The 27,337-nt window shown below is 43.8% G+C and overlaps 1 protein-coding gene across 1 annotated transcript in view; it reads left to right on the top strand.

Moving 5' to 3' along the window:
- Positions 1-27,337, top strand: part of STXBP2 (syntaxin binding protein 2) — a 49,956-nt gene that overhangs the window by 11,884 nt on the left and 10,735 nt on the right. Inside the window, exons 3-13 of the mRNA XM_040414735.1 lie at positions 514-595; positions 1,149-1,225; positions 7,630-7,708; positions 15,381-15,484; positions 17,907-18,055; positions 18,772-18,856; positions 19,132-19,262; positions 22,704-22,811; positions 22,894-22,951; positions 24,906-24,971; positions 26,925-27,005. Of these exons, the coding sequence (XP_040270669.1) occupies positions 514-595; positions 1,149-1,225; positions 7,630-7,708; positions 15,381-15,484; positions 17,907-18,055; positions 18,772-18,856; positions 19,132-19,262; positions 22,704-22,811; positions 22,894-22,951; positions 24,906-24,971; positions 26,925-27,005 (1,020 nt within the window). The remainder of the gene's footprint in view (positions 1-513; positions 596-1,148; positions 1,226-7,629; positions 7,709-15,380; positions 15,485-17,906; positions 18,056-18,771; positions 18,857-19,131; positions 19,263-22,703; positions 22,812-22,893; positions 22,952-24,905; positions 24,972-26,924; positions 27,006-27,337) is intronic.

The raw sequence follows: 27,337 nt of genomic DNA, 5'->3' as shown, positions 1-27,337 counted from the left end.
GGGCGATGCTGGAGCGGTGCTGGAACACCATAAGTGCACCTCCTGGTGCTTCAATAACTCATTAGCATATTTATAAAAGTTCAAATATCTCCACAACGCTACTACCTACAGATAAAAGATGGGTATCATTTTAATCAGTGTCAGCAACCCTGCCAGGCTATAGGGTTGATCCAGGTCACAGAGCCACTTTGAAGAATAATCTACAAGTACTTGTTTTAGTTGATGTGGCATTTTTGAGGTGTCTGCTGTTTTGGTTCCTTCTCGCCCTCTGATACCATTTCCCTAAAGTAGCCTACATTTCCCATCATGCCTCTGGTTGTGCAGAGAGGGCGGAGTCTGGTGGCACTGCACATGCATTAATTAATGCACTAATCATGGGTGTTGCTATGAAGGCATAGATCGGTCATCCTGAAAACCTCTACTTTCCCCTTCACTATTGCTTTCTGATGTTTTTTGCTTGGATTTAGTGGTAATTTTCACCGGACACGTGATCTTGATTTTCTGTTTCTCTAGGTCCTGCTCATCGATCACACCAGCATGCGCATCCTGTCCTCCTGCTGTAAAATGTCAGACATATTGGATGAAGGCATCACCAGTAAGTCTGGGTCTCTGTATGAGTGAGCGAATAGCATATGATGCTCTGAATCGGACCATGTCTAGCAGTAGTCTGCAACCTATGGCTCCCCAGCTGTCCCAAAACTACAACTCTCAGCATCCGGCTTCAGCTGGTCGGTGGGAGTGCCTGGATTCGGACCCAGAGCCATCTGATACTGGTGACTTAGGGCCCATTTACACGGCCGTATGAACGGGTCCACACCCGTTCTGCAATTTTGCGGAACGGGTGCGCACCCATTCATTTCAATGGGGTCGCAAAAGATGCGGACAGCACTCCGTGTGCTGTCCACATCCGTATTTCCATTCCCCGGCTCCGCAAAAAAAGATACAACATGTCCTATTCTTGTCCGCAATTGCGGACAAGAATAGGCATTTTTTAGGATAGTGCCGGCTATGTGTGGTCCACAAAAACACTTGGTAGTCTGAATGAGCCCTTATCCTGAGGATAGGTTATCAGTATTGTGCTCCCAGACATCCCCTTTAAGGACTGTTAATCATGATTCTTTTTTTGTTTTTCCATTTGCAAACATCAGTCGTCGAAGATGTGAATAAAAGAAGAGAACCAATTCCCAGCCTGGAAGCCATTTACTTCATCACTCCCAGCGAGAAGGTAAGTGCTAGTATTGTCTGCAGCCATTTTGTACATGACATTTAAAGGGGTTGTTTAAAAATCATAAAAAAGAAGCAAATTTACTCGTTTCCTCCTGTCCCTTCCCGACATCCACCGTACGTGCAGCAGATGTCGGGTTATCAAACAAGGAGACAGCTAAGGAGCTGAGTGGGCGCCATAGCTGGTGGGTGCCTGCTGTTTTACACTGCAGACATCTGACTGCAGCTTCGGTGACCGGAGACCACTCCAATCGCGGATGTTTAACTCCTCAAATGCCATGGTTGATTGTGAGTACACCATCTGAGAGGTTCGCTATGGCAGCCAGGGGCCTTCTGAATGCTCCCAGGCATGCAATTATAACATTGTAACGTTTCTAATGAGCTCTACCTCAGCCTTTGCCTCCCCAAAAAATTTATAAAAATTGATCAAAAATTCATACATACCCTTAAAAAAAAAAATTGCAGCTTGCCCCACAAAAAAAGATTCCTTACACCAGCTCCATAGAGACGGAAATCTAAAAAAGGTTATGGGCATCAGAATATGGAGACTTTAAGTTACCATTTTTTTCGCCCTATAAGACGCTCCGGCCCATAAGACACACCTAGGTTTTAGAGGGGGACAATAAGTAAAAAATATTTTTCATCACACCTCAGGTCAGTCCACCAATCAGACCCCCAATATTAATAAGACCCCAATCAGACCTCAGCTCAGACCCCAATGTGAATGACCCCCAATAAAACCTCAGTTAAGAGCCCCATGCCTCTCATCAGCCCACATAGGCCTCTCTTCAGCCCCCAGTGCCTCCATCAGCCCCAAAATAAAATGTAAAAACACTTACCGGTACCTTTCCTGCTCCGGACGCCGCCGCTCCTCACCGCCCGCGCTCGGTAATTCTCTTCTTCAGTCTGTTGTGTGTGGCGCGCACAGTGTGAGGTCACAATGCGCCCTCACATGTGCGCAGCCTTCACAGCAGAGTGCCGAGGACCAGGAAGAGGGGAGTATAGCGCTTTCACCGCTTCCTGGTCCACCAGTACTAATCAGCGCTTCCATAATGGAAGTGATTGATTAGTATTCGCCCCATAAGATGCAGGGGCATTTTTCCCCCACTTTTGGGGGGGGGGGGGGGAGGAATGCATCTTATGGAGCCAATAATACGGTAAGTATTAACACATAAGAAACGGAAAATGCAAATGTGATCGCACACTACATCCAGCACTCTGCCCTCCATGCTGGATGAGACATTGGTTTATATTTTGGCCAAAGCATAGTAAGCCACTCACCGCGTCAAGGCTGTCTCATGAGTGGTCCCTAACTCTTGTTCCTACCTGTTCATGGGCCATGACAGCCACATAAAATCCAGGGAATGCAGGTCAGCATGCAAGCCAAGTACACTTTGCTTGTAACCCCGTCCGGTGCCATTACAGCTTTCATCGGATCCAGGGATGCAAGTACCAACATGCATGCTGGAGCCAAATGGCTAATGGTAGGTTCTATACAAGCAGACTCGGTTTTATACTGACTTTAAAACCAGCCTCAAGGACAGATTAACTGGTCAGGTGTGCAATGACTCCAAGGAGATCGCCACGCCTCCAATATATACTACAAAGAAAAAAATAAGGGGTTGGGTCAGCACAACCTGCCTGTAGGTGCAGATCGCTATGGCGAAATACATATACAAACGGAAAATGCAAATGTGATCGCACACTACATCCAGCACTCTGCCCTCCATGCTGGATGAGACATTGGTTTATATTTTGGCCAAAGCATAGTAAGCCACTCACCGCGTCAAGGCTGTCTCATGAGTGGTCCCTTGACGCGGTGAGTGGCTTACTATGCTTTGGCCAAAATATAAACCAATGTCTCATCCAGCATGGAGGGCAGAGTGCTGGATGTAGTGTGCGATCACATTTGCATTTTCCGTTTGTATATGTATTTCGCCATAGCGATCTGCACCTACAGGCAGGTTGTGCTGACCCAACCCCTTATTATTTTATTTATTTATTTTTTTTTCTTTGTAGTATATATTGGAGGCGTGGCGATCTCCTTTGAGTCATGCACACCTGACCAGTTAATCTGTCCTTGAGGCTGGTTTTAAAGTCAGTATAAAACTGAGTCTGCTTGTATAGAACCTACCATTAGCCATCTGGCTCCAGGAGAAGTGTACTTGGCTTGCATGCTGACCTGCATTCCCTGGATTTTATGTGGCTGTCATGGCCCATGAACAGGTAGGAACAAGAGTTAGGGACCACTCATGAGACAGCCTTGACGCGGTGAGTGGCTTACTATGCTTTGGCCAAAATATAAACCAATGTCTCATCCAGCATGGAGGGCAGAGTGCTGGATGTAGTGTGCGATCACATTTGCATTTTCCGTTTGTATATGTATTTCGCCATAGCGATCTGCACCTACAGGCAGGTTGTGCTGACCCAACCCCTTATTATTAACACATAAGAGACTCTGTAAATTTGCTATTGCGGTAATCGAACTGACCTGCAAAATAAAGATATAGGGGGGCGATCTTTCAACACTGGCATTCCCGTACGCCCGTCTTTATCTCCATGTGCTTGAGTGAGTTGCGCCTAATTTATTAAGAGACAGATTCCTCTTAATAAATGCGGTGTATTTATGCTCCTTTGTGCATCAGAATTTCAAATCTATGCCAGACCCCCCAGTTTCTGGCATAAGTTATAGTAAATCCGGTGGGCCGCTGACAGACCTGTCCCCTTTTCTTGCCTCTTTAGAAATGTGGCAAGAAGCTCAAAGATGCAAATTATGGGGCAAATATGCCATGCACCCTAACGTGTGACTTTTTTTATGTCACAATAATGGTGTAATATTTTTAATAAATTCCCCCCCCCCCCCCCAATCTCATTTCAACAACTTATCCGCTATCAACAGGGGATTGTATGACTGCCGCTCCATTCATATGGGGAGCACAGCCCCCCTTCCTCATGATCGGCAGGGGCCTCAGCGTTTGGAACCCAGCGGTCAGACACTTATACGTTTATATTCCTACTCATTCTGTATACACAGTCCTAGAGGGAAGGCTGTCCATCACTGATAGGCTGATAGGACCGACTCCTGGACTTCTATAAATCTATATATCAGTCTGCTCAGCTCCTCCTGCTCTATAGGATGCTGCCTTCAGCTGTGAAGGAGCTGTACATGAAATGTTGAAGCAGGCTATCCACATAGGAGAGCTGAAAATTCTCCTAAGAGCTCATGCACACGGCCGTTGCCCGGCTGTGGCCCGCATACAGCGGGTCCGCAATACACGGACACCGGCCGTGTGCAGCACGGATGCGGACCCGTTCACTTAAATGGGTCCGCAATCCGGGAGATGCAGTGCGGTGCAGCACTAAAAAGTAGTACATGCACTACTTTTTAGCGGTGCGGAACGTTGGATGCGGATCCCTGTCCCCATTCAAGTGCATGGGTCCACTATCCACGGTCGTGTGCATGAGCCCTAAGGCTGTACTATCTTGTCTGGCAATGACGCAGAGATCCTGGCCCTTGGCCTAGCCACCCCTGTAGTCGATATTGGGTCTCTACTAGCCCTGCTGGCCTGTCTATATGCGGTGTATATAAAAGGTAGACTGCAACACGGCTCTATTCAGTTGGATGGGGCAGGCTGCAGTTCCCTGCACAGCCGGGTGCCCAGGAGCGCTGCTGCTTAGGGTGTCGCACTGCATGAGCGCTGAAACCTCTTCAGTCTCATCATTTGTAGGGTTCCTAGAGGTCAGACCCCCCACTAAGTGATGACATGTCCCAGTGATGGGAATAACCCTTTTATGTTACCCGTTATGTTATGTCATGCTATACATGCACCCTCCTGGATCTGCTGCCAGGTCTTTCATGGCCATTATGTAACGTTGCAGGTTTCCAGAGACCCCCTGCAGTGACCATGTCTCACTCCATGTAAAAGTTGGGAGCTGGGAATAAAGCCTGTATTCTTATGGCAGCAGTGACACAAACCAGTCAGACCAGTTCCTCTCATGCTACTTTTAGAACCAGCCATCATAACAATGACGTATTTCAGTAATATTTCCCCTGCACCTCCCGTTCTCATTTACTTGTGTAGATCTTATTGTCCCTTTTTATAAATCCAAGATAAAGGGGTTGTGCAGTTTGGGCTGATGGGAACCCCTTCCTCCAGCCTATGATGATGGCAGTGCCTCATACACAGTACCGTGCTGGCTATATAACCTGTGTGTGTCGCCATCTGCAATCTGAATCTTCCCCAGGTACAGTAAGGGTCCATTCACACGTCCGCAATTCTGTTCCGCATTTTGCGGAACGGAATTGTGGACCCATTCATTTCTATGGGGCGGGTCCGAAATTCCGTTCCCGAAAAAAATAGAACATGTCCTATTCTCGTCCGCAATTGCCTACAAGATTAGGCATTTTCTATTAAGTGCCGGCGATGTGCAGTCCTCAAAATGCGGAACGCACATCGCTGATGTCCGTGTTTTGCGGATCCGCAAAACGCACACGGATGTGTGAATGGACCGTAAAGCTGTACACTTGTAAGGGTGCTCTTGGTGGCATACCGCATACAGCGTATTGTTTTTACATAGGTTGGGCGTGAACAGCCTTCATCAGCTGCCATACCTAAGCCCAGCTTAATTTACCTCTGTGATCCTGCTTCAGATGAGTGGTGGTCTAGTGTCTGGGATATACCGCAGTATTAAGAAATTGCGATGTGGCGATATCACGTTTCCTAATAACCGCTGTATTTAATGACATCATAGGAGCGGTTGCATGGGTGCTGACCACTTCTAAAATCTCCGTCCTGCCTCCTGCACACATTACACGTCTGTTCCCGCAGCGGCGACCTCCTTCTCGCTCCTATTTCCCCATGACCCCACCCACCGACGTCTGACGGCAGGAAATGGCCAGGCAGCCAATGTCTGTATAATGTCACCTTTTGTCCCCAGCCACCCTGTCCTTGTGGCCCCCTTACAGTGTAATATCTCCTTGTGGCCCCCATACAGTGTAATATCTCCTTGTGGGCCCCCATACAGTGTAATATCTCCTTGTGGGCCCCCATACAGTGTAATATCTCCTTGTGGGCCCCCATACAGTGTAATGTCTCCTTGTGGGCCCCCATAGAGTGCAATTTTCTTAATATCTTTATCACGGGAATGTTTTTGATCTCGCCCAGCCCTATGGTGGTCCCTTTTGTCTTGATGGATGAGAGCTTATTTACGTTCCCTTTTTCCCAGGTTGCATTGCCGGGCCTGTTACACTCCTTACACCGACTTGGTGATGTCCACAAGGAGCAACTTAATTCTCCAGACCCACGTCAATGTCTTATCACCCAGCCCAACCACTTAGCTGCACTTCCGACATACCTGTCTGCAGAAGGGTCTTTTTCTTATGGAATAGTCTCTAGTTTGGCTTTTATCCAATGTTGCTGTTCCAAAACCTGTTTAAAGGGCCAGGCATTGACTTATAGGGTAGCTATCCAGTAGTTGGCACTAGAGAGACAGCTTTTGTCCTCATAGATAGGAGCTTAATTACGTTTCCTGCTTCTCCATTCCACAGGGGACTTGGAGACCCCCATCCTCATAATCGATGGAGGTCCCAGTGAATTTACATGATGGTGCAGATAAACGTTGATCGTGGGCTTTCCCCTTTAGGGGGCATTACAATGACTATTTTCGGTCTGTATCCGATCTGCATTTTTATTTTTTATTTCAAAAGATGCGGACAGAACACCGTATGTCCTTCTGTGGCCCCGTAAAAAGAACATGTCCTGTTCTTGTCAGTTTTGCGGACAAGAATAAGCATTTCTAACAAAGAGCAGGCATGCTGATCCACAAAGTGTGGAACGGACACAGACGGTATCCGCAATTTGAAGACCACAAAATCGATATGGTCATGTGAATGCTTCCTTAATGGACACACTGTAATCCTTAATTTCCCCTCTGGAGGAGCTGTAGAGAAATGTCTCGCTTGCTGCTGGGTTTCCCCACAGATGCAGCTGATCATGGTTTTCTAGCTGTGGGGCGCCCTGTAATCGCCTTGTCTGAGAGCCCTTTATTAGCCACTATTCCTTCTGTCCTACTTTATGGTTATTGGATCTGGGAAGAGAACGATGTGGAGTCCTTCAGTCTTCTGTATTTTCCATGTAATACTCGTGGCTGTAAGTGCTCATTCTTGTAGATCAATGATCAGCAACCTTCGGCACTCCAGCTTTGTGAAACTACAACTCTCAGCATGCAAACATATTCAGCTGCTATCCACGGAAGTGAATGAGGCATTCTAGGAGTTTCTGAGCAGCTGGAGTGCCGAAGGTTGCTGATCCCTGTTGTAGATCATGGCTTATATGCAATGATGTTGGAAATGTTTTTAAAGTTTGTTTTGTTTTTTTAAATTATTTTTATGCTTTTATCTTGCAGTCTGTCCGAGCTCTGATATCTGACTTCAAAGACCTAGGTGCTCCTTTGTACAAAGCTGTCCACATTTTCTTCACCGACAGTGAGTATCAGTATTGGTCCGCAGCTGGGTGAGGGTCACTGCCATCGCGTAAAGTCATATGGGATAATGGAAAAAACAAATGGCGGCTCTCTCACTGTACCACTTCTGGATTGGTGCACAACCCCTCAGCACTCCCAATTGCTGATACGTAAGACTTTGGAAAAAACTTGGATAGGGGGTCACTCAAAATATCAGGCAGACACTTGGAGATGTATCCACACTCACTTTATAATACATAAATTACACAATAATAAATGCTACATAAAACATATCGTAAAATACAATATAAAAAAACCGCTGGTATCCCAAATGTCTGTTGAGAATATAACCACAATTGGGGGACCTGTTTCAATCTAGCTGGAGGCTGACTGTGGGTCCCAAATAGCCACAATAGGGATAAGAGTTCCTCAGGTTGCCGTTTAGAAGAAAGTCACTCTTGCATTTGTGGGTATAAAAATACTAGAAAAGTGGATCAATTGTACGTTACCATACCGGACCTTCGGTGAAGTCTCCCGCTTCCAAATGTGAGGCTGTGTGAAGCTCAGCAGGCTAGTACCGCACTATGGTAGTCGCTTCCTGCTGTGACCTTCCAGGACCTTACGTGGCGTCCCACGTGGTTCACTGTTTGGTCATGTGCTGGTGACGTCTTCTGCGCGGAGATTTCAAATCACCTGTGTCCGGTTTGTTGGTATATTTCGTAAATGCTGCTTGGATAATCCCTCACTGTTTCCCAAACGCGTTTCGGGGATGAGCCCCTTCTTCAGTGGTTAAACAGTGGAGATGAAATGTCCTCTTTATATAGTGTCCATGTTAAAGACATGTGGGTTGGGACATTGGATTAGCCGGGTGAGGGATATCTCAAAAAGCAGGAAGGAACCTGTATTCAGGGATCGGAGCTTATCATTCTATCTTCTATACCTTACTATCAAAATATATATTAAAAGACACTTCATACTGCATAGCGGACTGATAAAACCGGTCAGAAATAGCATATAAATAATATACTGACCCTAAAAAGATAAAATCGTAAAAAACGCACCTGCGGTTTAAATGCGTTATCGGTGCGTTTTTTCGAAAAAGTAATAAAAATGGATCAATTCAATAAAATAGGATACATATATAGATGCTAAAACCTAGTACACGTGAAAACAATATATATAAATAATTGATTAATATAGTTTGCTTTCATCTTCAGGGGCTTGTACATTAGTGGAGATAGAGATGTAATAGGGGCGCTGAGCTGGCGGGAGAGAGAGATCTGGGTGCTGAAAAAGACAGCCCAACACAGATGTCCCTGTCCCATCAGGCCAACGCCCCAGCTTATAGAAAACCAAATAGTTCTAAATCGGCATTTAAACCTCTTGGCAAAAGTGTGTCAAATTCAAATATTCTTTTAGATTCCAATCTGGACATCTGTAGGATATGATTTCCTCCTCTCCATGCATATTTCACTTTTTCTAACGCCATATATTTAAGGCTTGATGGATCACTATCATGATAATCTTTATAATGTTTAGATAGTGTATGCAATTCATATCCTTTTTTTATATTAGAAATATGTTCTGACACTCTTTTCCTTAAGGTTCGCTTTGTTCTGCCGATATATTGTTTATGACATGGGCATTCAATTAAATATATAACATTGGCAGAATCACATGTCATACCTTCCCTTATATCCATTGAAAAGGAGTTTTGGGTTGACTGTGCCTTTAAAGTCTTTTTAGGGAATTTGGTAGTTTTGCAATTGGAACAGCGTTCACATCTGTGAAAGCCGCTAAAGGATAGCCAATTTTGTTTTCCCTGTATAATATGTTCCTTCTTTTTCACTGAGGGGGCAACTTTAAGGCCCAAGTTGGGGACCTTAGTGTATGTAATTTGGGGTGTGGTGGTTAATAGTGGTCCCACTATTTTGTCACCAAGCAGATGTTGCCAATACTTTTTGATTATTCTCTCCATGCCCTTGTATTGGGCATGAAATGGTAGGATCATCCTCAAATTGTCCTCCATTATCTCTCTCTGCCTGGGGACAAAAAAGTCTTCTCTTCTCATCATCCTAACTTCCTCTAGTGAACCCTCCAAAAGATGGATAGGGTATTCTTTTTCTAAAAATTGCTGTTTTAATGTTTCTGCCTCCGTCTCAAATTGTAATTCTTGAGTACAATTGCGTTTTAATCTCCTAAACTGACTTTTTGGCACATTAGTCAACCATCTAGGTAAATGACAGCTCGTGTATAGTATATAACTATTTTTACTTACAGGCTTTTGATATGTACTACACACGAGTTTATCATCCTCCACTGCAATGTTCAGATCCAAGAACTGTATGTTCGTATCACTAATCGTGGAGGTGAATTTAAGGTTCCAGTCATTTCTATTTATTTCTTCCAAAAACAATGAGAGTGCTGGCATTGTATCCTGCCATACAAATATCACATCATCTATATACCTTCTCCATAGTACCAGACCCGCCCCCAGCATTGGCTCAATGGTGATGGATTCCCACTGAGCCATAAATAAATTAGCATAGCTGGGGGCGAATCTGGTACCCATGGCGGTTCCTTTGCATTGCACGTAAAACTCATCATTGAATAGGAAATAATTATGTTTCAATATATAGTCGACCCCCTCCATTATATAAAGGATCTGTTCTTCTTTCATATTTCCGTGTGTAGTCAATTGCTGACGCAGAGATTCCAAACCCAATATGTGATCGATTATAGTATAGAGGGAATTTACATCTAGGGTACCCAAGATCCACCCCTTCTTAAACTCCATCCCCTCCAATACCTTAATAATGTCTGTCGTATCTTTTATATACGAAGGTATAGTCTTTACCACAGGCTGCAATAGTCTGTCTATATAGCCTGATAAATTGGAGGAGATGGAGTTTATCCCTGATATTATGGGTCTCCCCGGGGGTTTCTGTGGATCTTTGTGGGTCTTGGGAATACAATACAGCACAGGTAACCTTTTTTCTGTGTTTGTAATGTATTTACCCTCTTGTTCTAGCAAAATACCAGAATCAATGCCTTTCTTGCAATATTGTACCAACAATCTATAATACTCCTCCGTGGGGTCTTGTTTGAGCTTCTTGTATGTGGTTTCATCATGCAATTGTCTAAGACATTCTTGATTGTAATCTGCTGTATTTAAAACCACTATTGCGCCACCTTTATCCGCCGGCCTAATGGTTATATCATTGATGGATTGTAGCTGTTTAATTGCCTCAATTTCCTTCTTAGTGAGGTTATTTTTTATATTATAACCCTTCAGTTTTCTTAGATCGTTCTCAACGCATTTTTTAAAAGTTGCCATTTGGTGACTAATCTCCTGTTTAGGATAATGTTTTGAACTTGTTCTCAGCCCTGTGTGTATATATTTGGTATTATTAAAATCCGCATTTATTTGTTTTATCACTGGGTTTTTGATGAAATATTTTTTCAAGCAGAGTTTCCTAATGAATTTCTCCACTCCTATATAGGTGGAGAACTTGTCTAGCTTCGTGGTAGGGGCATATTTTAAACCTTTATTCAACAGAGTTATCTGAACATCCGTGAGTTCGGTATTGCTCAGATTTACTATGCTCGATAAGGCTTCGGTTTTTCGTATCTGTTTCGTCTTTGTGTATCTCCCTCTTCTAATCTTCCTTCTCCCCTGTAGGAAACTCTGCTTGAAAAAATATTTCATCAAAAACCCAGTGATAAAACAAATAAATGCGGATTTTAATAATACCAAATATATACACACAGGGCTGAGAACAAGTTCAAAACATTATCCTAAACAGGAGATTAGTCACCAAATGGCAACTTTTAAAAAATGCGTTGAGAACGATCTAAGAAAACTGAAGGGTTATAATATAAAAAATAACCTCACTAAGAAGGAAATTGAGGCAATTAAACAGCTACAATCCATCAATGATATAACCATTAGGCCGGCGGATAAAGGTGGCGCAATAGTGGTTTTAAATACGGCAGATTACAATCAAGAATGTCTTAGACAATTGCATGATGAAACCACATACAAGAAGCTCAAACAAGACCCCACGGAGGAGTATTATAGATTGTTGGTACAATATTGCAAGAAAGGCATTGATTCTGGTATTTTGCTAGAACAAGAGGGTAAATACATTACAAACACAGAAAAAAGGTTACCTGTGCTGTATTGTATTCCCAAGACCCACAAAGATCCACAGAAACCCCCGGGGAGACCCATAATATCAGGGATAAACTCCATCTCCTCCAATTTATCAGGCTATATAGACAGACTATTGCAGCCTGTGGTAAAGACTATACCTTCGTATATAAAAGATACGACAGACATTATTAAGGTATTGGAGGGGATGGAGTTTAAGAAGGGGTGGATCTTGGGTACCCTAGATGTAAATTCCCTCTATACTATAATCGATCACATATTGGGTTTGGAATCTCTGCGTCAGCAATTGACTACACACGGAAATATGAAAGAAGAACAGATCCTTTATATAATGGAGGGGGTCGACTATATATTGAAACATAATTATTTCCTATTCAATGATGAGTTTTACGTGCAATGCAAAGGAACCGCCATGGGTACCAGATTCGCCCCCAGCTATGCTAATTTATTTATGGCTCAGTGGGAATCCATCACCATTGAGCCAATGCTGGGGGCGGGTCTGGTACTATGGAGAAGGTATATAGATGATGTGATATTTGTATGGCAGGATACAATGCCAGCACTCTCATTGTTTTTGGAAGAAATAAATAGAAATGACTGGAACCTTAAATTCACCTCCACGATTAGTGATACGAACATACAGTTCTTGGATCTGAACATTGCAGTGGAGGATGATAAACTCGTGTGTAGTACATATCAAAAGCCTGTAAGTAAAAATAGTTATATACTATACACGAGCTGTCATTTACCTAGATGGTTGACTAATGTGCCAAAAAGTCAGTTTAGGAGATTAAAACGCAATTGTACTCAAGAATTACAATTTGAGACGGAGGCAGAAACATTAAAACAGCAATTTTTAGAAAAAGAATACCCTATCCATCTTTTGGAGGGTTCACTAGAGGAAGTTAGGATGATGAGAAGAGAAGACTTTTTTGTCCCCAGGCAGAGAGAGATAATGGAGGACAATTTGAGGATGATCCTACCATTTCATGCCCAATACAAGGGCATGGAGAGAATAATCAAAAAGTATTGGCATCATCTGCTTGGTGACAAAATAGTGGGACCACTATTAACCACCACACCCCAAATTACATACACTAAGGTCCCCAACTTGGGCCTTAAAGTTGCCCCCTCAGTGAAAAAGAAGGAACATATTATACAGGGAAAACAAAATTGGCTATCCTTTAGCGGCTTTCACAGATGTGAACGCTGTTCCAATTGCAAAACTACCAAATTCCCTAAAAAGACTTTAAAGGCACAGTCAACCCAAAACTCCTTTTCAATGGATATAAGGGAAGGTATGACATGTGATTCTGCCAATGTTATATATTTAATTGAATGCCCATGTCATAAACAATATATCGGCAGAACAAAGCGAACCTTAAGGAAAAGAGTGTCAGAACATATTTCTAATATAAAAAAAGGATATGAATTGCATACACTATCTAAACATTATAAAGATTATCATGATAGTGATCCATCAAGCCTTAAATATATGGCGTTAGAAAAAGTGAAATATGCATGGAGAGGAGGAAATCATATCCTACAGATGTCCAGATTGGAATCTAAAAGAATATTAGAATTTGACACACTTTTGCCAAGAGGTTTAAATGCCGATTTAGAACTATTTGGTTTTCTATAAGCTGGGGCGTTGGCCTGATGGGACAGGGACATCTGTGTTGGGCTGTCTTTTTCAGCACCCAGATCTCTCTCTCCCGCCAGCTCAGCGCCCCTATTACATCTCTATCTCCACTAATGTACAAGCCCCTGAAGATGAAAGCAAACTATATTAATCAATTATTTATATATATTGTTTTCACGTGTACTAGGTTTTAGCATCTATATATGTATCCTATTTTATTGAATTGATCCATTTTTATTACTTTTTCGAAAAAACGCACCGATAACGCATTTAAACCGCAGGTGCGTTTTTTACGATTTTATCTTTTTAGGGTCAGTATATTATTTATATGCTATTTCTGACCGGTTTTATCAGTCCGCTATGCAGTATGAAGTGTCTTTTAATATATATTTTGATAGTAAGGTATAGAAGATAGAATGATAAGCTCCGATCCCTGAATACAGGTTCCTTCCTGCTTTTTGAGATATCCCTCACCCGGCTAATCCAATGTCCCAACCCACATGTCTTTAACATGGACACTATATAAAGAGGACATTTCATCTCCACTGTTTAACCACTGAAGAAGGGGCTCATCCCCGAAACGCGTTTGGGAAACAGTGAGGGATTATCCAAGCAGCATTTACGAAATATACCAACAAACCGGACACAGGTGATTTGAAATCTCCGCGCAGAAGACGTCACCAGCACATGACCAAACAGTGAACCACGTGGGACGCCACGTAAGGTCCTGGAAGGTCACAGCAGGAAGCGACTACCATAGTGCGGTACTAGCCTGCTGAGCTTCACACAGCCTCACATTTGGAAGCGGGAGACTTCACCGAAGGTCCGGTATGGTAACGTACAATTGATCCACTTTTCTAGTATTTTTATACCCACAAATGCAAGAGTGACTTTCTTCTAAACGGCAACCTGAGGAACTCTTATCCCTATTGTGGCTATTTGGGACCCACAGTCAGCCTCCAGCTAGATTGAAACAGGTCCCCCAATTGTGGTTATAATCTCAACAGACATTTGGGATACCAGCGGTTTTTTTATATTGTATTTTACGATATGTTTTATGTAGCATTTATTATTGTGTAATTTATGTATTATAAAGTGAGTGTGGATACATCTCCAAGTGTCTGCCTGATATTTTGAGTGACCCCCTATCCAAGTTTTTTCCAAAGTCATATGGGATAATATTGGCGTGTGGTGCATCTGGTCATAGACATGTGGCTTATTCCATGGTACTTATGGATATGGCATAGAGTGGGGTTTGATCCACTCATCTCTTCTGTCAACCAGAGTGCTGCAGAGATCGTCTCCTGAAAACATATTAAGACCACCGGTTTTAGCGGCCAGACCCACTGCGACTAGTTAATTCCCAATGATTCTCCATATAGAAAAAAAGGGTTCAACCCCTTAAGATGAGAAAACTCATTTTGATTGCAGCTCCCCTAGAGGTAGATTAATGCATACATATGTATTATTGTGTTCAACGGGAGCTATGTAAATCTGTCTGCCGTGAGCTCCCCCTAGGGGTGGCTGCAGACAGAGCAAGTTTTACTTAACCATATGGCTTCAACTCCGAAAAAAATAATAATTAAAGGGATCAGAATGAAGAGTGTGCGCTCCCTCTATCTGACCGCTCGTATCCCATGGTCGCTGTTGGCTGTCGGATCTGAGGGGTCAAAGTTACCTCCGAATCCAGTCACTAAGGGCCGGTATCCACTCTGTACATGTACAATCATTAGTCGCTAAGAGATTATGTGAATCTACACAGGATTTTAACCCCAAAAAAATAAAAGAGAAATGAAGTGACCCTCACAATTGTCCATGACATCAGCAGCCGCCACCCATGAAGGTCGTTGTGATAACGTGTATCTGTCTCCTCCTCAGCTTGTCCAGAGAGCTTATTTAATGAACTGGGGAAATCCAGAGTACCAAAAGTGATCAAGACATTAAAGGAAATAAACTTGGCGTTCCTCCCATACGAGTGTCAGGTAAGTTATATAAATGTGCTATTGGCGCGCTTGCACATGCACCGTAGTTGTGATTCTCAGGCGAAGAATAACCACCAATTTACCTTTTAGTCATTAAAGGGGTTTTCTGAAACTTTTATACTGACAACCTTTCCTCACCTAGACCATGTGAACCAATGATGTTGTTCTCAATCAGCAGGGGTCCTGGGTGTCAGACCCACATTGATCAGAACTGATGACCTATCCAGAATAAAATCTCAGAAAACCCTTCTAGAATAACGTCTGCACAGGAGATTGTGCAGCAGCGGAGCGGGTGACGGGGACAGCCAGGTACTCTCAAGAGAAGGTAGAAACGGAATTCCAAATTCCAGAGTTTGAGGGCGGTGTATACGGCAGAGGTAGCGGCAGCGATTTGATCTTGGTGATCGTCGGGTGATTGGTTGCAGTGTTTCTGAAAAAAGAGATGTGCAAAAATCGTCACAGGATTTCGTGTGGACGATCATTTCTCTCCATTGTAAAACTAATTATCAACGGACTAAGTGGGGATCCGGGGTGAGACAAAGTGAACAAGCTATGGATGGGGGTAGAGAAGAGGGATGCCAGTCGCAGTGTAGTTGTCACTTTGCATCCCATAAAATGAAAGTGGCATCTTAGGTTGGATCTTGTTGTTTTGTTAAAGGGACAGTAAACCTAAATGGGGTCATTTATCAAACTGGTGTAAAGTAGAACTGGCTTAGTTGCCCATAGCAACCAATCAGATTCCACCTTTTATGGAAAATGAAAGGTAGAATATAATTGTTGGGCAACTAAGCCAGTTCTACTTTACACCAGTTTGATAAATTACCCCAAAAGTCTGTCTTCTCTCCTTTTGTTGTGTGAATACAGTCTCTCTTCCCCTGTAGTCGTCCATTTAGAGGGCAGTATGTTGTCAGTTTACTGTCGCTATAAGGGAAGTAAGCTATCGATTGGTTTAATAGTTGATGTAGAATTAGGATGACAGTGTGACAGCTCTCTTGTTCTTTTGGTAGGCCTAGATTAAGACGTCCATAGAAGAGCAGTGCAGTGATTAGTGTAATGTAGTCACTACAGGAGCATTCACACTGGTCATGGTGATGGCCTGACTGAGAGAGTTTGCTGTAATAAAAGTCCAAGAAACGTTCGTTAAAGAGCCAGGACAGGAAGAAGAAGAATACATGGAGTGGCTTCAAATATGTATAATTATTTATTAAAAATACATATTTAGGTTGTTAGTATGTGATAAAATATTTTACTGGCCGTGTCCCTTTTAAACATTACTTGGCCAGTTTTTAAGCCAGCAGCTTATCACTTCTTGTCGTGTTCTAGCACAGATAGGATCTAAACAGGAGCCCAATGGGTGGAGTGCTCGGCTGCTGTTGTCAGCTTCCATGTGTCCTTGGTCAATTAGTATTGTCTAAGCAAATGCAGGTAGGACAACACCTTGGCCCAGCTTTTGCTAAGCCAATGATGACATGTTAATCATTCACGTGGCCTAGGCATGGAAAGCCACATAGAAGTGAATGGGGCTGAGCGTGATACCAAGCACAGCCGCTGTACAATGTATGCGCTGTGCTTGGTGAGCTGCTTACAGGAGCGCTGGTGCCTTCTCAAACAGCTATTTGGCAGGGATCCTGGGTTTCTGACCACCGGCCAGATACTGATGACCTAACCAGAGGATAGGTCATCAGTTTTATAGACTTGGAAAACCCTTTTTTTAAGGGCCCTTTACACAGGCTAAGAATTGGGCAGATAATCAATAACAAACGTTCATAGGAATGCTTGTTAGCGGTGTAAAGGTGCTGCCGATTACCTGATGAACGAGCGAAACGTTCATTCATCGGGTAATCACATGTTTCATGCGGACACCTAAACTGCCTCTGCTGCCGGCAAACCATTATTCTGTGTTCGTTGGTGATCACTACTCCCCATACTGTGCCTGTAAATGTGTCTCCTCCACTGGCGAGCAGGCGATAGTCCCGTGTAAAGGGCTAGGGCTACACAGCGACATGTGTTGCGCAACTTCTTGTCGCAGAAAAGTTTTTTGCAACATTTTTTATAATGATAGTCAACGGTGTCGCACCGTGACATGTGACATGCTCTAACACAACAGTCGAAAAAAATACATCCAAGTTGGATTTCTATGCGACTATCGCAGTTGCAGCATGTCACAGTGCGACACCGCTGACTATCATCATAAAAAATGTCGTGCGACACATGTGTAGCCCTAGCCTTAGTCAGGGGGTCAAACCTTTTAGGGTCTGCGCTAATGGAGCAGATGAAGACATGGCTATCAGGTAGGTGGATCTGGACATCCTATTAGCTGTTTTTTATAATCATGCTTATGGTGATCTTTCACGGATGGACACAATGACATTGTCCATTGGACATCCAGTGCAGGTTGTAATACCCGGTTCTGTGCCCCCAGGTCTACTGTCTAGATGCAAAGGACTCTTTCCACACTCTTTTCAGCAAGGTAGAAAAGGAAGCTCGGAACAGATGCCTGGACATGCTGGCGGAACAGATTGCCACGTTATGTGAGACCTTAAAGGAGTATCCAGCTGTCAGATACCGCAGGTACATACCTGATGATGGGCAGAGAAGCATACATGGTCCACCCAAGCACAATGATATTAGTAATAGTGACCAGGCCACATGTACTTTGGGAGGATGGGGGCAGGCTGAGTTTGGTAGGAGATCCATAGGAATCTCTGCTATCCATTTGGTAGAGAAGTATGGTGTTAGCTGCTATTATCCGTACCTTTTAGGATGGGAGGTCTATGACCTGCCTCCATGCTGTTTCCTATGTGATGTAGTGTGTGGCACTGGTCAAGAAGCATTTGCCATAGATGGGTTCTGTGGGTTTAGGACATGGGGGTGCTGTGTGCTCCTCATCATTTAGAAATTCCAGTACCTGCTTCCAGGTAAAAAAAAAGTCAATCCATTAGATACCCTTCGTTCAGAAATTCCTTCCTAAACTTCCCACCCCCCCCCCTTGGCCAAGCATGCCTGTGTTCTCAGTGGGAATAGGGGAGTAAGACGCTATCCGACACATCTGGGGGCAGTTTATCTCGTTGAGAAAAAAAGGATTGAGCACTTTATATCAAACTAGCATCCTTCTCTTCCCCGTCATCCGCCATTAGGAGGCCCCTATCTACATTAGAGGGTCAGCTGCTGCCCCCAGAGTTGAAACAGTCGCTGACATTAATCTGATGTGTATGACTAGCTTAGGAGATCCTGAATTTGACACTGTTACACTGATCGCCGTTTATTCTTGGTTTCTGCCGTTGCAGTGGCTATGAGGACAACACCACCCTCGCTCACATGGTGCAAGACAGGCTGAACGCTTTCAAAGCCGACAACCCCAGCATGGGAGAGGTGAGACCTCTCTCCTGGGCCATGATGTTTGTCTTGATCCTTTAGGGTCCTCTGTCTCTGATCCAACTTGCCTGTGGAGAGGACATGATGGCCTCCTCATTGAAGTGCAGACATTAGCAGGCCTGTTTCTACGATTCCATGCTGTCCATCCTTCTGTGCTGCTATCCCTTTCCCTAATCTTCCTTGTACCGTTTCCATGTCTCTCCTCTTCTTCATTACAGTCCTGATTGCCGCATCCCCTCCCTCTGTTTTACCCAATTTCTCTCCCATCCCAGGGCCCAGACAAGTCCCGCTCCCAGCTTCTGATTGTGGACCGTGGATATGACCCCGTGTCTCCTCTCCTGCATGAGCTCACCTTTCAGGCCATGGCTTACGACCTGCTAAATATTCAGCAAGATATATACCAGTAGGTGCAGTGCATCACCCCTCACCTCCGTTGTGTCTTACATGTGATCATTGGGCCAGGAGGGCATCCCGTCAGCTCTGTCAGTATGATTACTACTGGCAGCTGTCCTTGTGTCCGGTGATATTTATCCACGTCTGCAGTAATTCCCCCCCCCCCTATAATATTTAAGTGGACCTGTCGCCTCTCGTGCCTTCCCCATGAAATAACAATTCTAAAGCAGCTTTTCTTATAGCTCTGTATTGTCGTTCCTCTGTTAGTCCTCCTAGAAATGGAAGAACAAATTGACAACTGGGTGTTGCCGTTCCCCTTGTCAGTGGGGTGCGAAACTACACAGTCTGGCACTGCCTGGTACATCCAGCCACCCGTTCATTCAGACTTTCCAAGAGGAACAACAGGGGAAAAGCACAATGCAGGGTTTCAAAGGCGTCGTCCAAGTTTATAAAAACTTGGGAAACCCATGTAAATGGCCACAAATAACAAGTGAATGGACTCTCTCGCCCGTTTTCTCCCCTGTTTCTTCGAGTGTTGTGCTCTGATCCTCCCGATGCTGACGTCCTTTCCTTGGCTGCAGCAGTGACGTTCCATGCTCGGGTCACAGCTGCACAGAAATTGCTGGTCTGCGCTATGACTGCAGCGGTGACCTGAGTTCACTGAGTGCCACCGCCGCAGCCAAGAAGGTGACATCAGCAATGGGAATAGAGGAGCACATCGCAGGCCATTTTAGGTAGTTTACAGGGGTTGCCCAAGTTTTTATATAACTCGGACACCCCTTTAAGAAAAAATTGGTCTGTAATTATTTTATCCATATTTCTTTTATCTGTGAGGAGAGTTAACAGGTTTTCTTTAAAAAGATTTTTCAAGTTTTTGCCGATCAGCCTTTTGAGAAGGCACCGGCGCTCCTGTGAGGTGGGGGTCCTGGGTGTCGGACCCCCCACCAATCAGATACCGATGACCTATACTGGGGATAGGTGATCAGTTATAACGTCCAGGCACTCCTCTGTGAGGGAAACGGTCTGGACTCCAATCAGTGGCAGCAAATAGATGGTAATGTATTGGAACACATAGCCCCATTCTACAGGGATTAATGGGGTCTCCAGCTTTATGTAGGTTTTTACACTGGTCATTTTGGTTTTATAACCTATGGGCTCCCTAGTTACAGTGAAAAGCCAACCAAAAATAGAAAATTGTCCCTCAGAGGACTTCTATGGACTCTTGGGGAACATGTTAGGAAAAAATGATTGCTGCCTAAATGCCTAGCTGGTAATTAAGGCCCTTTCAGGCCTGGGTTAAAAGACTTAATACATGCAGTTTGGATACGTAGAACAGCGCCGCCATTTTGCGCTGTGTGCGCTTCTTCCTGGAGCACTTTTTCCTCATCTCAGGCAACCCCTTTAACTCCTTCCTACACAGTGCGTCGATGTATGGCACTGACAGCTGAGCATTCATATGTGGGGACAGTGGCTACCTTGTGGCAACACCCCTATCCTGGCTGTTTAACCCTTGTAATGCAGCGATCGGTTACTGCTGTGGCATCAACAAAGGGAGCTGGCTGTTTGCGTTAAAGGGGTATTCCAGTGCAAAAAAGTTGGAGGCAGCGGGCACAGAGTGGCTTAAAAACATAAAGGAAGCCATGCTCTCATCACCAATGTCCCACCACTGCCTTTCCTATGCCACCTGGGACCCAGGTAGTGGCAGGGGAATCGGGGAGGGGATTATCTGTTCTTTTATGTTTGTAAGCCCACTCTGAGCCCACTGCCACCAATCCCCCCCCCCCCCCCCCCCGCGCCTTTTAAAAGGGTTTTCCAGAAATAATTATATGAAGGCCCTAATGACCTAATGAAAGATTCATACTTGGCTACTTCCCGCTGCTCCAGTCTTGAACACTGGCTCCCTCCCTCCATTTTCAGTCCCCGACTCTTTCATCATTGCATTGACTTGTCCCCAAGCAGCAGGTGACCATGTCTGTGCCCTGGCTAGAAGAAAACAAGCCAAGGACAAGAAGATGGAAGAGCAGGAGTTAGTATGCCGGGTCGCATGAAAGTATGAATGATTTAGTAGGTGATGCAGGCTAGGGGCCCTTAAAGGGAACCTGTCACCTCAAAATGCAGTACAGTTAGCAGGCAGCATGATATAGAGCAGGAGGAGCTGAGCTGAATGATTAAAAAGTTTTATGGGTAAAATTCAAAATTGGGGATGTCCCGATACCGGACCTTTGCAGGAGTACTTATAATCGTGCAAATGTCACCGATACCTCATGGCCCAGATCAGCGGTGGCAAAGGCTGTGGCGGCGTGTCCCATCTTCTTCCGGGCGGCGGCGCTGCTTCTCAAACAGCCAATCAGCGTTGGGACGGCAGAGTGTCCCAGCTGATCGGTGTGGGGACAGGACTTCTGTGCGGCAGTGTTTCAAGTCTCATGCAGTTGCCAGTTAAAGCCACTTCCTCCCAGTACTCTGGTGCATCTGCATGGGAAGGATTACAGCAGGCCAGGTGGGTACGGTGCATGAAATGGAGGAGAAATTCAGTTAATTTCTCTCCATTTCATGTTGAGACAGACAAACGGTGAATAATAAAATAAGGTGGTGGGGGGGGATGGGCATATAATGGTGATCCCCAACCAGTGTGCCTCCAGCTGTTGCAAAACTACAACTCCCAGCATGCCTGCACAGCCAAAGGCTGTCTGGGCATGCTGGGAGTTGTAGTTTTGCAACAGCTGGAGGCACATTGGTTGGGAAAAACTGTTATATGCCCATTTATTAACCCTTGTACAAAGGAAAAATAAAGCAGTTGTCCATAGCAACCAAATTCCAGCTTTAATTTTTTTTATTGGTATCCGCAACTGCGCCGCTGTTTCTTTGTACAATGTTTGATAAATCTCCCCTATGACTAAATTAAATTGGAATTTGCTGTAAAAACATTACCACACCATAATTTGTATCGGTGAGTACTTAAATAAAAGTATCGGTACTCGTACTCTGTCTTAAAAAAAAAATATATATATATATATATATGGTACCGGGACATCCCTATTATAAATTAATTAAATAAGTTTTACTGAATCTTTTCCCACAAAACCTATGTCAGTCTGCTCAGCTCCTCCTGCTCTACCTCATGCTGCCTGCAGATTGCGCTGCATTTTCAGGGTGACAGGTTCTGTTTAATAGTTATTTATTCCCAGTAAAACCCAATAAAAAAACATATTTTTTAAAATAAAAAAGTCAGTGTAAATATTATTTTTTATGTGCACTCAAACATTTTTGGCAACAATCAAATGCATGCAGTGATGTCAGCCAAAAAAATAACATAGTAAAGGCTCTGAGCGAGACAAGAGATGTCTGTCTTTGTGCCTTTAACTTTTGTGGCTGCTTTGTCTTGGGCCCTCAGGACCCTATGTTGCCCCTCGCACCCATGTGATATACCTTCCTTCTTCTTTCTGCCTCACAGGTATGAGACCACTGGCATCGGAGACTCCCGTGAGAAGCAGGTCCTTCTAGATGAAGATGACGATCTGTGGGTGCAGCTCCGCCATATGCACATTGCAGACGTGTCCAAGTGAGAGGCTGCACCTTGTGGCTCATGTACTGACTTACACATTCACAGGGATTTTTTGGTAACTGGCCCTTGTCTCTTGCAGGAAAGTGACAGAATTGTTGAGATCTTTCTGTGAGAGTAAAAGAATGACGACGGACAAGGTAGACGCTATTCTGCTTTGTGATTTCATTCCGGTTCTCTGTATCTGGGATCAGCTACTGTGAAACTACAACTCCCAGCATACAGACATGCTCTGCTGGTTTCTTAACTCCCATAGAAGTGACTGGAGCATTGTGGGAGTTGTAGTTTCAGAACAGCTGATCCCTGCTGTTCTGAAAGAGTTGGAGATGGGGAGAGAATAAGGAACAGGAGAGAATGGGAGTGAAGTGTAGGGACGGAGGAGCCAAGGGACTAAGTGAGAGGTGTGTGTATAGAAATAGATTTCATCACTGGATGTCAGATGGTAGGTCTGGTCAGTTGCTATGTGAGTTTTTGTTTTTTTTGGCCGTGGGATTCTCTGTGCCACATTCATTGATTTTGGTAGTCCTCATGGTGTCTTTCCTTCAGCTCAAAAAATGTGTATAGCCACTGAGCTATTCAATAAAATGTATCTGTATAGCAGCCCTTGCTGTTTTTTCTTTTCCGTATTTCTGGTCTGACTCGTGTGCTCAGTGCTCGCATATGCTCCGTTTAAACTAAACTTTTATAATTTTTAATATGTTGTGCCTAATCCCCCTAAAAAAAAATGTTCTAATATACTTTACATCCCTAAAGCGCACCATTCACTGTGCGCTTAAAGCTCAGCTCTCAGTACACCGCTGACCGCTCAGTGGTGTATGGAGTACTCATTTTATTAATGAGCAGCAGCAGCGCAGAGAGTACAATCTGCCTGGGCTCCCCAGACAATTACTAACTCATGGCAAAGCGCATGGGTACCCTGTACACTATGCCAGGATTAGCTGAGTGCTGCGCTAAGCTAAGAGAACTGCATGTCAGCGCTTAGCGGAGCAGGCAGAAGCAGGAGCCGCTCCACTCAGCTAATGGTACCCATGTGCTTTGCCAGGAGTTAGTAATCGTCCAGCGGGCAGGGCAGGAGCAGTAATGTGCGCTCCTGCCTGTATTTCCTGCACTGCTGCTGCCCATTCATAAAATGAGTAGTCCGTACACCGTATACCACTGAGCTGTCAGCGGTGTACAGGAGATCTGAGTTTTAAGCTCACTCTGAATGGTGTGCTTTAGGGATGTAAAAGTATACAAAAATGAATACATAAAGTATATTAGGGGATTATGGACAACATATTAAAAATTATTATAAAAGTTTAGTTACTCTTTAAATTTTCAACTGCCACCAGACCTATTTCCTGTTAGAAGCTGCTCAGAAAGGAGGCGCTGCCAGCTTGATCTAAATCTAGCCTTACAATTGCCGCAATGAATGGGGAGATCTCTGGATCCATGTGAGGTACAGGGCTGGTTCTAGCTTTGTTAGAAAGAGGTTGTCATGTCCTGTATGATGTCTGACCCCTTTGTCAGGACACAACCAGTGTGCCAGTTCCGTTTTGGCCATCTTTCCTTTGCTTTTATAACAAAAGAAAACTAGCTGACCTAAACCCATGGTGTTATATAGAGGCAGGAATCCTCTGTAAACTGTGACCTGCTCATGCCATGTATTTACTGGAAGACGCCAGGGCCTGCGGTGATTCCAAGCAGTGAATTCCCACAGCCCGCTCAAACCAACAGATTGGCTGGTATGTCTCCAGCATGCAAGAATAGTGCTGCAGTGAGTAGAAATTCCTGAAGGTTGGACATGTATGACATATCCACAGGATCCAGGTCCCACCAGTGGAGAATGAGAGTCTACTGATCCGCCTGGGGAGAAGTAGAAGTGAATGGAGAGAGCCATCCACTTGTGCAGCCACCTCTCCATTCATTATGCATCTGGTTATTGCTGCAGCTGGCACCACCTCTCCATAAATATCTAAGGGGGGGCGACCTCATTAGTGTCTTCTCCTATAGTTTGGCTTCTTGTTTTGAGGGGGTCTGTCTCTCATAGTCTTTCGTTGCTCTCCCTGTTGTAAATTATGTCAGTATGTTTTTTTCAGTTTTTTTTCTTTAAAGGCCAACATCAAAGACTTGTCTCAGATACTGAAGAAGATGCCACAGTATCAGAAAGAGTTAAATAAGGTAAGTGCTGTCCCGTTATGGGGTGTTCTTACCTTTTCAAAACAATCTGTCATATTGAGTCATTCTACGTAAAAAGTTGAGCAGCTCTTTGACTACATCACTCATCTAGTACTGATCCTGATTTGCAGATTGTATTCTGGTCCAGTGCTGCAGTCATGACTTGGGTCTGACCTCCTAAAATAAAAGCACTGGATGTGCACAGTTCATACTCGTCACCTGTGTCTACATGCACATATCTGTACCAGAACTGAGGAGACCTAAAACATCTCTGATGTAGAGGCAGATGTACTATAGATGTTTTCTGGTGTACAAAACTCTAACATTTTGTGCAAAAATTATCTACTTTTTGAGATTTCTTGTCACTCACACCACTTTCTTAAAATGATAGGTCAGGTCAAAGGAGGCCGCACTCCCTTCCGCCAAAACCCACCTATCTTCATGTACAGTGCATTTAGAAAGTCTTTAGACCCTTTCACTTTTTGCACATTCTGTTATGTTGCGGCCTTGTGCTAAAATAAAAATAAAAATATCAACTTCTCCCCCATCAATCTGCACTCAGTACCCTATAATGCCGAAGTTTAGAAATGTTTGCAAATTTATTAAAAATTTAAAAACCACTAAAATTTCAAAAGGTCATATATATTCGGATCCTTAGCTGTGACACTTGATATATAGCTCTAGGGGCCTCTCATTTCTCTTGATCATCTGAGATGTTTCTATACTATGATTGGAGTCACCTGTAGTAAATTCAGTTGATTGGCCATGATTTGGAAAGACACGGCCATGTCTATATAAGGTCTCACAGCTGACAATGTATATCAGAGCAAAAGCCAAGCCCTGAGGAGGAAACATCTGCCTGTAGAGCTCAGAGATAGGATTGTGCACAGGTCTGGACAAGAGTACAAAAAATGTCTGCTCCATTGAAAGTTCCTAATAGCCCAGTGGCCTCCATAATTCTTACATGGAAGAAGTTTGGAACAACCAGAACTCTTTACTAGAGCTGGCCAACCCTCCAAACTAAGTAATCGGGGGAGAAGGGCATTGGTAAGAGAGGTGACCAAAAACCTAATGGTCACCTGACTGAGCTCCTGTGTATAGATGGGAGAAACTTCTAGAAAGTCAACCATCACTGCAGAATTCTTCCGATCTGGGTTTTATGGCAGAGTGGCCAGCAAGAAGCCTCTTTTGGTGTTTTTAAAAAAAAAAAAAAAAAAAGACTGACTGTGAGAAACAAGATTCTCTGGTCTGGTGAAGCCAGAATTTAACTTTTCAGCTTTAATTCTGTCTGGAGGATACCAGGCACTGCTAATCACCAGCCGAATGCCATCCCTACAATGAAGCATGGTGGTGGCAGCATGAGGATGTTGGGGTGGTTCTCAGTTGCTGGGACAGGGAGAATGATGAGGGTTGAGGGAAAGCTGAATGGAGCAAAGTATAAGGAGATGAAAACTTGATCCGGAGCTCTGGGCCTCAGGCTGGGATGAAGGTTCACCTTCCAGCAAGACAATGACCCTAAGCACACAACCAAGACAACACAGGAGTGGCTTAGGGACAACTCTGGGAAATTCCTTGATTGATGGGGAAAATGTTAACTTTTTTTTATTTTTTATTATAAATCTTATGTAACATAACAATGTGGAAAAAGTGAAAGGATCTGAAGACTCTCCAAATGCACTGTATGAAATACCAGTCTTTAGTAGATGAGTCCACACATCCTGGTTATTTACATGTGCCACTCGTCCAATGCCAAATCTTACACATTTCATCTCTGATAGGTAAGAGATTGATATCATGAAGACAAGGGGATGCTGGACAGCGAAGAGATGATAGTAGCAGGCTGTGATCCTTCTTCCTTATGTCACTTTTTTAAATATATTTGTCCCATCAGATGGATTAGATTTCTTTTAGAAAGCCAACTGTATTAATATTTCCTATTTCCTCCCCCGCGCACAGTACTCCACACACCTTCACCTGGCAGAGGACTGCATGAAGCATTTCAAAGGAGGCATAGACAAACTGTGCGCTGTGGAGCAGGTATGTCCTGTCATATATCTTCTATATAAAAAGAATCTTCATATAAGAGAGGATAAAAAAAACCATAAAAATTATATTATCCTTCAGGCGTACATAATCGCCTCTAAGTTCTTTTATCGAGTATCTTAATTGGATTTGTGCAAGCAGTGAAACAAAGGGACAATTGTATATGCAAAATATATATATCGTTTATTATAAAGCAAAGAATATAAAATCAATACAATTGCAAAACAAATGATGAAGTTAAAAAATAATACCCAAAATGTACCACACGGTGGTGCTAACACTCCCCTATCTCATCAGCACAGTGTGACTTAGTGATTTATGACAAC

The sequence above is a fragment of the Bufo bufo genome, chromosome 1 (assembly GCF_905171765.1).
Source record: "Bufo bufo chromosome 1, aBufBuf1.1, whole genome shotgun sequence".
Taxonomy (NCBI): domain Eukaryota; kingdom Metazoa; phylum Chordata; class Amphibia; order Anura; family Bufonidae; genus Bufo; species Bufo bufo.
Note: the sequence above shows the minus strand (reverse complement) of the source record. Positions and strands in the feature narration are given on the sequence as shown.